The sequence below is a fragment of the Pimephales promelas genome, chromosome 6 (assembly GCF_988280905.1).
Source record: "Pimephales promelas chromosome 6, fPimPro1.hap1.1, whole genome shotgun sequence".
Lineage (NCBI taxonomy): Eukaryota > Metazoa > Chordata > Actinopteri > Cypriniformes > Leuciscidae > Pimephales > Pimephales promelas.
Window position 1 is genome coordinate 26,586,385 of NC_142774.1, and position 13,662 is coordinate 26,600,046.

Genomic DNA, 13,662 nt, shown 5'->3' on the forward strand with positions numbered 1-13,662 from the left:
ATGCACAAACACAGATGCTTTAAGTATTCTTTAAATATGTTCAAATACACAAATAATCCACAGTTTATGATAGTTATAAATCTTATCAAAATAAATACCAAAGGCTTGGAGTCCACAAATCATGTTTTTCATACAACTAACTTCTTCTCCTGCAGAATTCAAGCAACCAATTCATGAATCATTCATCATCTGAACTGCATTTAGTGACAGTCAAACCCCCAAATAAGCGAAGGAATGAGGCTTGGGTAAGTGAGGGAATGAGACACTTCTAAGTACTAGCCAGACTTCCATCCATTTGAATGAATGTTGGGATATTGCAGAAATAAATGTTGGATAGGAACATCAAGATGCAAATACTACTTCCAAAATGCAAACTGAGCAGCAAAATGTATACATGCCTGCTTGTAGACCATCGTTTTTTTATTCTTTAAGTCATGCACATGAACTACAATGGAAACACATTTACCAAATTTACATCTGGCAAAAAAATCATTGTCACATGATTTAATAATTTGCTTCTATTTTCTCCCACCTTTCATCTTGTATGGGGGAAATATAGATCTCATCAGAATATAAAAGAAAAACAATTACGTTTCCTGATGTTTGTAGATGTATGTAGAAGCATATTCAAGGAAACAACAAAGGACCATTTATAGAGCCTTGTGGCACTCTATACTTTGCTTGCGTTACAGTTCCTTACTTAAACAAAATGGTGGAAGACCAATCTTTTTTTAAGTTATATATGTTTTGCATTTATGGATTTATTATAAAAGGACAGCAGAAGCAGGAAGTGACAAGACACAAGACAAAAGGAAATAGGATCTTGAATTGACCACAAGCCCAAAGTGAGTCAACTCATTTTGTCTGAAGCGCTCCCATTTGTCGGAGGCGAAGCGCTGTGTTAACATGTCATTTCCCCTCTACACAATACACTTTGACACAAGGTGCTTCTACAGTATTCACTTCGACACAAGGTGCTTCTACACTATTTACTTCGACATAAGGTGCTTCCGGGTGCGAAAAAGGTTAGCGCATGCACGGGTTGCTTTAACCGTGGTGGTTGTGTGAAACCTGGTTGTGCACCAAATAAAATGTGTTAACTATAAACGCTGTGTTTATTTGGACAAGCACGCTGCCCACATAGATATTATTATAGCTCTGACCACTTATAGGATCTGAAACAACCACTACCACTTTGTCTACATACGTACTGTGCTCATATCTGTCTATTGAAATGCAGTTAATAAAACAGTGTGTGTTGATCTTAGGTCATGCCAGCCACATGAATGCAAATGTAAAGTGAACAGAAAGCTGCTGTCCTAAATGTTTAGGGGATGTACATAAGTGATGCTAAAACGGTAGCCTAAAACTTTTGTTCTTCGAGTTTTGGACATGAGAATTTTAAAAACTATGTTAAATACAACAAATTGTGGGTTTAACATCAACATATTTGTACTAACCATACCAGAAGCAAAGACTAAAAAAATAAAAATAAAAATGCAAATAGGCTACTGTATTAAAGTCACAAAGGGGTTTGTGGTAAAGAGAGATTCTCACCTCTCCTCTCGAGGAACATTCTCACTGTGCTGCTCCTCTGCCTGGAAGGGAAAAAATATATTTGTTATATAGATTACATAACCGTATATTACATAGCTATAATTTAAAAAATATATATTCTGAGGTTTAAAAGTTTGGGGTCAGTATGATTGTATTATTTATTTGAGGAAGAAAAAAACACCTCTTCCAGAAAAGAAGCATAAAACTGATCCAAAAGTGAAAACATTTTCTAATTTTACAAAAGTTTTCAAATATATACTGGTCTTTTCATTTTTTTCCATCCAACAAGAAAGGTATAAAAAGCACAGAATCACAGTAAAAAAAATAAATTAAGAAGCACAACTGATAATAATAATAAGAAGTGATCTAGCAATCAGCATATTAGAATGATTCTGAAGGATCATGTGACACTTAAAGGGTTAGCTCACCCAAAAATGAGAATTATCTTAGGCTACGTTCACACTGCAGGGCTTAATGCTCAATTCCGATTTTTTTTAAAAATTCAATTTTTTTGCAAGGCCGTTCACATTTCCAATTAAATGCGACCTTTTGTGGTCTCCTGTGTGAACGTGAACTGACCCAGGAGTGACCTGCATGCGCAGAAGAGTGGTCAACGACGTCACTTGTTGTTTCCGGAATTCATAGTTCTTTTTTTCCATATGTTGCGAGCTTTTGTTTTATTATTATTATTATTATTGCCACAGCCCATACACAGACAACAATTATTTTATCGATTTTTCCGATCCTCACCGACATCGTCATAAAACCCGTTTAATTGATAGGCTAGTGCGCGTCCTCTGCGCTCCTTGCTTTGTCGCCGGCGGCCGTGGTGCAACACTGGTGGCTGGTGTTGCCAGATTGGGTGTTTTTTCGCTACATTTTAAGGCATGTTTACATGTGTTTTAGCCAGGTTTTCGCCTGGAAGGCTCTATAGAAATCTGGCACCCTACTGTACGAAGTTAAACTGACAGAGAGCGCACGTTCACAGACACCAGAATGAACGTGTTCACAGTAATGTTCATCAGGCAGTAATACAGTACGTTTATTTTGGGCGAACATGAACTGTCACGTTCGCCCAAAATATGAACGCATTCATGCACTATCGTTCATTGAACGCTTTCAGGCACAACACTGGGGAAGAGACACGTCTGCAGCGGCCCATAACAGTGCAGAAATGCGTTGGAGTTAGTATTTGCTATAGCTACAGGTGCGTGCAATGACGTGCGTGTCAGATATATGTGACCTGGCCGTTCAGATTGAAGTCGCATTTCAAAAGATCGGATACATATCGGATTTGGACCACATACCACATAAGCACAGAGGATAGAGCAAAATAGGATACTTTTTAGGATAACAGGATATTTTTTAATGTAACTCCGATTGTATTTGGCTGAAAGAAGAAAGTCATATACACACTAGGTTAGCTTGAGGGTGAGAGAATAACCCTTTAAGACTGGAGTAATGGCTGCCATCACAGCAATAAAATAAATTTTAAAATATATTGAAATTGAAAACTAATATTTCACCATATTACTGTTTTTACTGTATGTTTCATCGAATAAATGAAGACTTGAGTAGTGCAAATTATGAAAAAATGCAATAAATAAGACATGTATAACATTCCTTCACTTACTGTAGCATTGCAAATAAAAATGTTGCCTAAATAACATAAAACTGGAAACAGAAACCAGTATATTCAGAGCACAAGTATACTTGAGCTGACCTTATTTTGAAAGCACCACTACTTAAAGGGAACAGTGTATGACTTTGACACATAACCATACTATTGCATAAACTACCAGTAGCACATCATAGGCAATCTTCTGAAACAGCCATCTTACTGAGAGCATTGAAACCATGACTGACGAGTGTTACAGCAGGGTATCCATAGGAACTAACTTTAGCTCTCCAGGCATACTAGGTGTAGTAGGGCCACTTGGTTGCCTGGTGTCAGATGACTGGTAAATACACATTTTACAATGATTGGATGAAAATGCATTGCAGGGTATGGAGTCTTCCTCAAAATAGAAAACATACAGTGAATGTGTAGAGTTTTAGTGTAGTACTTAGAATGTAAGTATTAGAATGCACTGAGCAAATGCAGCATCCATTCATCATCGGGTGAGGGTGGTTCTCTTTACATGGAATGCTGCAGGTCTACTCAATCACTCTTGCCATCTATAATGACTACAAATGAATCAAACTCTATTTATGGCTCTGCTTTTAACTGGTTGTCAAGCAGACAATGTGTTTTTTTAAACATAAAGCTGTTTGTGAATGTGACCTTAATTAATTTTAATTTCATTTAATTGATCCAGATTTTTAATGAATGAGCAAATCATATAGGACACAACAGTCATGCTAGAACAAACCCAAAATATAATTCCAACATAGTATTATTAAATCTAACATATTTTAACTAAAATAAAGCACATTTACACACACAGCTCAACAATATTTGAGAAAAAAAAGTGTTTTGGAAAATATATATATATATATATATATATATTTATATATTTTTTATATAAAAAATTATATTATATATGCAATTTTTCAAAAACTTTTTTTAATTAAGTTTATTTTTTTAAACTTTTCACCTCAGCAATAGTCTTTGAAAAGAGACCAAACTCAAAGGTGCACTGTGAAATATTTAGGAGGATCTGTTGACAGAAATGCAATATCATATACATAACTACATTTTCAGTGGTGTATAAAGACCTAAATAAAGGGATACTTCACCTCTGGAGAGATGAATGTGTATTTAAAATGGGTCATTTATGTAGAAGAAATGTGAAATTATTTTTGAATTTGGATCTTTCTGGACTGAGAAAAGCCAGAAAATGTATTTTTGGCTTATATGGATGAAAGACAACAACTCCAAAAATGCGCTTGCTTCACTGCCCTAGGAGGCCACACCTACCGGTAACAGAGCGCAGTAGTCTAGACTACTAGTGAGTCTCCATGATGAGTCTGCCTAAAAATGTGTTTCGAGGTCGCCCAAAATGTCTGGGATTCAGCTTGTGTTCTACAGTCACCATTCATCATGTTTACTGTGGCGAGCGGGACGAGTGAGGGCCGCGGGAGAACGGCGCAAGGCCGGTGGCGTGATTACCAATGATGAGCGACACCTGTGAGTAGGGGTGTCCATGGTTAACTGGTTAACCGATTTAGTGATGCACCGATGTGAAAATTTGTGGCCGATACCGATAACCGATATTAACATTGCTGTTATGGCCGATACCGATATTTACAGATGTTGATATCCCTGTATAGAAAACACATAGCGAGGATTAGGGCTGCACGATATTGGTAAAAAATGACATTGTGATATTTTATTTTCCTGCGATATATATTGTGATATAAAAACAATTTCACCAGATTACTTGAATTGCTCTATTTGGAAAGAATGAATCATTCTAGAATGACTGGGGTAGTTTTGTCATGGAGTAAATCCGCATAGAAACTAATATTAATAGAATGTTAACAAAATTTGTTAACATTCTATTAATCTATTAACCTTACACTTTACAATAAGGTTCCATTTATTAAAGTGTACATTTAATGTACACTTTAATAAATGGAACCTTATTGTAAAGTGTTTCCGATTTATGTCTCTTGAGCTCAGTGTTGGACAGATCAGTTGTTTTAACCATTCATTAAAGTGAATCGGTTCAAAGGGGTCATTAGTTCGCGAATCGGACGTGTCATTAACGGAACCACGGCACACGTTGTGATTATCCAGGCAGTTTAGAACATCGCACGAGATTTGTCTCGACCTATTTTTACAGTCTATGGTCTCGACAGTCGACACAGAAAACATTTCATCAACAGATAGATTTTTTTTGGTTTATTGAAAGTGTGGTTTCACAATTCACAACCAGTAGTTCAGAAGAAAAAAAACTTCGGTCTTCCGACCTTTTACCATCGTGTATTCTCAAAGATATTCAGTCAACTCAATTCATAAACATGCGGGAGGGAGAGAGAGAGAGAGAGAGAGAGAGAGCAAGACATTTTGAAGACGGCGCGGGTGATCGGTGCTTTCACTCTCTCTTGTTCCCTTAGTTAAACAAGCGAAAGACATTTTGAAGACGGCGCGCGTGACCGGTGCTTTCACTCTCTCTTGTTCCCTCAGTTAAACAAGCGCAGCAGTCACTCATCTACATCACTTACCGGTCAAATATGGCTTTGGCGGGACAAAAATATGCATAAGGCTGGCAGAAAACAGCTCACCAGTTCCAGTCTTCGTGCGCTTGATGTTTAAACGCACTTGCGCTTTTAATACGCGTGCAAAAACAAACATACCCGCCCCCACACTCACACCTACACGCACGTCAAATACACAGGGAATGATCATCGGCCTGTTCACATCGGCCCTATTTTGACATCGGAACGATACCGATGTGTAAAAAATTGACCAAATCGGCCGATGTTATATCAGCGGCCGATGTTATATCGGCGGCCGATGTTATATCGGTGGCCGATATATCGTGCATCACTACGATTAACCGTTTAAAATTGCATAATCGAGTGAAACCTTTTTGCTCGGCGTCAATACATATTTGCGTCAATACATAGTGGCGTCAATACATATTTGCACAAAACCTTTGCGTTTTTTTTTTCTGATTGTCGATAAAAAAAAATATTGTGAAATGACAGCGTTTCTATTAACGGTGTTATGCGACTAAAACATTTTTTTTTTCCTTTCGCGATAAGCCATTCCAAAAGTAATGGCAACGGACGTTGGTATATCACAGCCACCGCACTAGACATTATTATTATTTATGGAAGGAGACGTGGTGTGTCATCCAAGCATTAATGGCAGGGAAAGTCACAGAGTTTCTGTGTGTTTCTCCCTCATTTCTGCTCCGCGGTCTTGATTGTGGCATTTTTCTTTGAGGTTTTGTCTAGTAGGCTATTCCTTGTATCTTTTATGAATTTTAAAAAAGAACTCTGCCTCGTATTATGTCCAAACGGTCTACTTTTGTGTTCATTCGTTTCCCCTTATTTAATCCGTAGGCCTAATTGCAAAACGAAAAATGAACGGTTGTTGTATTTTGTAAAATGCAGAGTTGAACACCAAAATGTTCATTTGAACTGTAGGACTACGTCAAATGCTGCGCAAAAATATATAGGCTATATATCGCTGAATTTTCTGATATTTGTTTGATTTTTTGCCCCTTTAAACATTTAAAATATTTGACAAATGAATATGGAAAAAAAAAGATTTTACTGGTTTTCTGAGGCCAAATTAGAACCTGGAAATTATATTTTTCCCCGCAGTGCTGAATGAGAAGAGCCGTATTCACAGCCTACAGAAAGGGGATTTATAGATGATTTATAAGATATAATAAATGTGTCTGATAATAAAAAATTATATAAAATAACGAGGCATTAATTGTTTATTAATAAACTATTGTTTTCTAAATCAGTTTCTGCTAAAAACAAATCTCCATCCCCGGATGCACCTTTAGAGAGAAATACATAATTAGCTAGGCTACATAATTACATAGTCGGAAGATATTGGCTTTTGATTCGAATTTGTTTGTTTTAAATTGGACATTTAAAGCTTTAGTCTACTCAGACTAAAGCTTTACATGTCAAATTTAAAAAGAGGAAATTCGAATGCGGTGGCTCTTTCAGTTCTCGCGCTTCAGTTCACGGAGATCATGAAGTGTGCCTGTTTGTTAAAGCACAAAGTTTTCTTGTTATTGTGAGTTTACGCAAATAAATGTATTTGCGAAAATTTTATTATTATTTTCTGTATGACCAGAAATGAAAGAGTATTTTAAAGTTGTTTCCACTGAAAGAACTGCAATGAAACTGCAAGTGTTCACATGGGCGTCTCGCAGCCTCCACACTAAGCACACACACTGGATATGCGTAAAAATATTGTGTTTATATTTGTGCTTTGTTCCTTTTTTGGATAAAAGCGTCTTCTACATATGCAGCCTATAAAATGTTACAATAATGATGATTATTATTATTATTTGCGGACACAGAGTTTTTGCGAAATGGACGTGTTGCCAATGTGCGTATTTTCAATTGGCAATTTTAGTTTAAAGGGTGATGGAAACGCGCCTACTTTAACTGCTCTGAACTTACCACTGCGTTTTATTTCTATAAATTAATTTCGTTTCAAATGGGGTCCAACCAGTTATTAAAGGTGTTAAAAATTAACTCTGTATCTCAAGGTTGCGGCGCGCATACTATGGGTAACCGATTATTAACCGTTAAGGGCCTCGGTTAACGGTTAATGAAAAAATTTAAAACGTGCAGCCCTACCTGTGAGACACACCGGTCTTGTATCTCTCACGGAGGAGCGGGAATTTTCTCAGCAATGTTAAAATGCACATTAACCGTGATTACTTGTTTAGCGTTCATGTAAACACTACATTCAGATTCACCAATCGGAATGAATTCAGTTAGATTGAAACAAAAGGTGTGCATGTAAACAATGAATGGTGACTGCAGAAAGCAAAAGCTGAATCCCAGACATCAACGGCCATAAATGTTCGGGAAAAAGAGGATGCTAACCCCTACTACTCAGCTTTCTCCACAGACCAAGAGCCTGCTAGCTTAGCTTTAAAAAAAAAGATGGCTGACACTATGTGTACATTCTGTGAGTGAGATCCCACCCTTGATGGGAGGGTTGAAAACATGCAGGACAGCCCCTACTACTGAGTGTAGTCTTTAGCCTCTGGCCTAAAAATACTCCAATGAAGAAAAATTATGTTTTTTGCATCATCTGAGGATTTTTTACAGACAAAAAAATGAGTGCTGGGTCGTTATTGCCATTAATGTGCTGCGTTAACGTGAGACTTTTATCGGGCGATAAAAAAAAATATCGCCGTTAATCAAATTTAGGTTGGGATCATAAATAGCTTTTTCGAATATCGTTATATTTTCGCACAATTCTACAGTGTAGTATGACATAATTGACGCCGCGCCTAATGTCACATCGCGCAGCAGGGTATTTTCCTGTCAGGGACACAAGGTGTACTTTTACTTTGTTATGTTGTAATCTATGACAAAAATGCTATTATAAACTAGATTAGTGAGTTTATTGAGCCTTTTCTTTTAACAGTTTTAAATTTCAGTTACTGTGCGAGAGAAGAACAATTATAGTGCTCTGACTCTAGTGTTGTGATCAAACCGACAGTGTCCGACACCCGGTAGAGAGTAGCACGATTAAGTTACAGCAATAAAGTCCAGCAAGATAATGTTGTTTTATGCGAAAACATAGACCTTTACCTACAGATCAAGTATAATATTAACATTAAATCATCTTGAAGATAGTTCCATCTTTGACAAATTAAATTCTCTTGAATTTAATGACTTAAATATTCATTTCTCTCTCACATAATGGCTTCAGAACACTTATAATACCGTGCACAAAAACTTTTTGGTACTTTAGAAAGTTTTTGTGCCTTTTGTGGGGCTTAACAATAACACAGAATAGTATACACACAATATCGGATTTGAATCAGCCTCGTCTGATCGATACCCAATCCGGCAAAAATGGCAGTATCGGAGCCGATACCGATCCTGAGTATCGGATCGGGACATCCCTAATTTAAATACACCAACATTACTACCGACGTTTCTACAGAAGCCCTAAACAGACAAACGCATTTCGTCACTATGTTGTTCTTCGCGCAAAGAAGCATATCATTTTACTGAATAATTAGGTAGGCCTAAACCTAATTTCTTAATTTATCTTTGTAAAGAAACCTCATTGCTTAACTGGCTACTCTCTGCTGTCTCAGATGACAACATCTTACGTCAGCCACCATAACTTCAGCTGGTTGCAATTCACAACTTCACCCCTAGATCCCACTAGAAAAATTACACAGTGCACCTTTAATTCAGTGCTCTAAAGCATTCAAGATTTCAACAGTTTAAAAATTTCATTTTCAGGACAGGTACATAAATATAATTTAAATCCCCCAAAAATACTTCCTCACTCCTCAGAACATAATTTTTACATAATTTTGTGTGTTTTTGTCCATTCAAGCATGATAAGAAGAACTTAAAGCAAAAGAGAATTCAAATCCCATCCTCTGTCAGCTGCACTCTCTCGCTTTCCGGGACTGGTGAGTGGAACCAGATAGTCTGTTCTGTTCATACTGTGGCGCGGAAGCCGGATGTCATGAAAACAACTGATTTTGATTTAATTACATTAAAAAATTTGAAGACATTAAATATCACAGAAATGAACACGCTATTTTTGACAGCCCTACTACATAAAGATTACATGCAGTACAGCTTGATATAACATTGCATCCACCTCCACTAGTACTGTCAAGCAACAAACTAAGACCCTTCAAACAAATCGAGAACTATAAATAGATTTTTCCATCCACTTCAATTGTAACCATTCTCAAGCCATAAGACAGGTCTCTTGCGTAACCTTTTAACCACAAAAATGGCAAATTGTCTGTCAACCTGAAGCAGCAAGAGTCTCTGTGCATGTTTGTGTGGCTTTAGCTTCCTGCCCAAAAGGAAACATGATAAAAATAATCTTTAATCAGTCCTGTGCGCCTGATCGTGATAATAAATAAATAAATCAATAAATATAAATCCACCACCACCAGAAACAGCACACTTTTATAACTATGAAAGATGTTGGGCTAAAATGCCAATGGCATCCAGTTTTGCATAGCTCTATTATCAATATATTCATTCATATTGATATTTAATCATACGACCAATGCATTACCTCTTCTGCATATCACAGCAACTCTTCTGTACAGATGTTTTTCAATAGACCTAGATATGTTATTTCATTATTCTGTCTAACTGCTATTATTATTCCTCTGTGAACAGGAAGCATCTAGCAAACGCAAATTTATGTAAGATCATACCTGGCAATCAAACTCTTACTTTCTAATAACTTTTTTTAATCACAGGGAGGGAAAGTATGGCGTTTTATTGCATCTCATACAACCGGCTTAACCACAATTTGAAGTGCGGATCTCAGAAATCTTATACGAGTATCATTTAGACACTATTGTAATTTTAATAACATTTTAGTATTTGTTTATTATATATTTTCGATTTTTTTTTTCATTTTTAGTATTTTTGCTTTAAAAATTAAATTAAAAAAAAGCACCGAAATGACCCAATTTGGTCCATTCTGAACCAAAACCCGAAATTTTTCAGCCTATCATTTTCAGTTTCCCTAAACAAAATGTCCAGTTTTTATGAATTTCTACTTCTGTTTTAGTTTGTTATTTTAGTACATGGTTTTAATTAACTATTAAAATTCTGACTCATAAACAGACAAAACATTCACCATTCAATGTGGTCAAACAAATGTCATGACAATGCGAAGACATTAACTTAAAAGGGATAATACCAAAAAATTTAAAGTTTTCTTTTTCCTCAGTTCTAAAAATAGTAACCACATTTTTTTTTTTTTGGTGGATTAATTACAAATAACATGGTTAAATTATGGTTAGTGTAGCAAAACCATAATTTTATGGTTACCATGATTTAACTACAACAACCAAAGTTTTTTGTTTTTATTTGTAGTAAAGCCATTTCATTTTTGCTTGACATTTCCCTTTAAAAGGGATAGTTCACCACAAAATGAAAAATCTTGTCATTTATTCACCCTCAAGAAGATAATTTGAGAAATGTCTAGGCGTTTTTGTCCATACAATGGAAGTTAATAGTCGGTGAAACAGTTCAACAGTAAGTCAAAAGTAAGTCAAAACATTTTAATTTCTGAGTGAACTATACGAATAAAAAAAATTCCATTTAATAATTTAAAAATCACATAAAAGATTTCGTAATATATATGCTGCTGGAATTAATGCCTGTATGTTATTTCAGACGAAAACACGAGACTGTGTAAAAATGAATGTATTGTGTTCTTTCAGGATCCAAGAGTCCTAACAGAAAGATGCCTCCCAGTTCCCGCCTCCACATGGAAACGCATTTCACCAAGCTAAATAAACAATCGCATTGCCCATATAAGCACTGCAAAAATCAATAGACACTAAACATATAGAAAAATCCAAATGAACAAAGAAAGTTATTTAGATTTTTTTTTTTTTTTGCCACCTTTGAAAATGTAACAACATTACAATGCACCATGTCTTGCACGTGCTTTCGGGTCACAATGAAGTGAAGTTGCACTGTAATAAAAACGTCCAGCGTATGACGTCATTTTCTCTTTTAAACAGCTCACATACCTGCGATGGCATGAAGAAGTCTGCGTCCTCCTGCCAAACTTCAACCACGCTGGGCATCTGAGTCAGAGCTTCAGAAAGAAGGGATAACAAACATATAGAACGTCAAGCGAGCAGATCAAGAAACACCAGGCCAATTCCTGTCTCTACACAAACATACAGGAAATCCGAAATTGACACTAGTGCTGGTCTTATCATGAGTTATCTAATGTTTGGTTTGCAGTAGTTGAACAGTAAGCAGCATATGAACTGGCGAGGATGACAAAGACGTGCAATTGAACGGACAAGCTATTTTAGTCCAGAGCTCACACCATGACAACAATCCACATTACGTTACATGCCGCTGGAAACACATCTAAATGTGCATTAATACTGTTCGTAGCTTGTGTTTTCTTCAGCGAACATCGAATACACGCTTAGTTCCCATAGACTGCACTGAATAACAGCTATGCAGATGAGCTTGTAGCATATCGCATTAACACAGGAAATCGAACGAAACCAATAACTGGCCAAAAACGCTTAAAGCAGTCTGTCTTCAGATTTGTATCAAAAGATAAATCCTTATGCAGATAGAGAGACGAATGAAACTAGAATACAATAGATCAGCTTTCGGGTGAATACTGTGTCCTTATAGCATAACGAGTGCACTTGAATACTTGTCAAATCAGCCCTCGGCAGTTCCTCCGACATTTTCACACTCGCGTTGCATTCGTGAACAAACTAAATAAGACGATTCTGTCTCCCTCACCTTGAAACTGAGATTCTCCGTGTTGAATGTACGGCAATATCAGCTGTAGGAGTCGTAGAAGGACATTAATCCATGTTGTTCTGTGTGTGAAGTCCCTTTGGCTCGCCATGCTGGCTGTGTTGAGCTCCCTGGCTTCACTTCTTTCTCTTTCTCTCACTCACACCCTCCCTCCTTTCTCAACAGTACCTAAGCGAGTGTGAAAGTGTCGCCCACTACAGCCAGACAAGCCAGCTACACTGCAAGCGAATCAACCATCTAAGTTACTCTCTACTACAGTCTACTGACCAATTCACATTTCACACGGCACACACACGCCAACAAACAAGTTTTCCGTTGGATTTAGTACTTTATGAAGAATATCTGTCATGTTCACACTGCCCCAACAGACAGACAAACGCTGTTTGAAAATATTCAGTCGGGGGAAAACAAACCCCGAGCTGACCGTTGACTGACTGACACTGCGACAGTTTAGGGGTACAGTTATACTGTTTAAATCACATTGCTATATTTTTATAACATTCACAAATAAATGGAAGGTCATTAACACTTGAGATATCCAATATTTTGGTCATTGAAAAAAAAAAATTGACAACCAATTTATACACAAACATCAAAGTCAAAATTATTACATACAGTCATATGAAGAAAATTCTAAAGTAACATTTATGTCCTAAAAAGTAAAAATTGGGACATCATAATGTTGACGTTGTATATCATAATTCTATTTATGTCATAATTATGATTTACCAAAACATGTTTCTTTTTTTCTTATGATATATATTAGTGAACCATTCCTTACAAGTGCAATATAATCGCTGGAGCAGATCTACACCTAAATACAATACTCAGCCTTGGTTTTCGGTTTAAATGTACATAATTATGGATTAATAAAACTTGTTTACAAATATAAACCCTTAAAACATCCAATATTTTTGTCTTTGAAAAAAAACCTAAAATAAATAATTGAAAAAAATAATAATAAAAAATAATAAAAAATACACATTGAAAAAAAAAACACTAAGTACATGTATTTCTGAGGCATTCAACAAGAAAAGCAAAGAAGTATGCAATCAATCAAGAATTTTCCTCCACCGATTTAACTAATCGACTAAAGCTTTTTATGGACCTTGTTTGTGTATAATTGTTCTATTAACAATGTAT

At 36.3% G+C, this 13,662-nt stretch overlaps 1 protein-coding gene across 4 annotated transcripts in view; it reads right to left on the reverse strand.

Moving 5' to 3' along the window:
- tmem131l (transmembrane 131 like) overlaps positions 1-12,694 on the reverse strand; it is a 72,998-nt gene extending 60,304 nt beyond the window's left edge. For 2 of the 4 annotated variants that reach the window (XM_089132302.1, XM_089132301.1), the window contains exons 1-3: positions 12,502-12,694; positions 11,757-11,824; positions 1,558-1,598 (exon numbers count right to left, since the gene is read on the reverse strand). In XM_089132302.1, the coding sequence (XP_088988428.1) occupies positions 1,558-1,598; positions 11,757-11,824; positions 12,502-12,610 (218 nt within the window). In that variant the 5' untranslated portion in view covers positions 12,611-12,694. The remainder of the gene's footprint in view (positions 1-1,557; positions 1,599-11,756; positions 11,825-12,501) is intronic. The other 2 variants (XM_089132300.1, XM_039693906.2) reach the window with 1 other exon arrangement.
- Between the last annotated feature and the right edge of the window lie 968 nt (positions 12,695-13,662).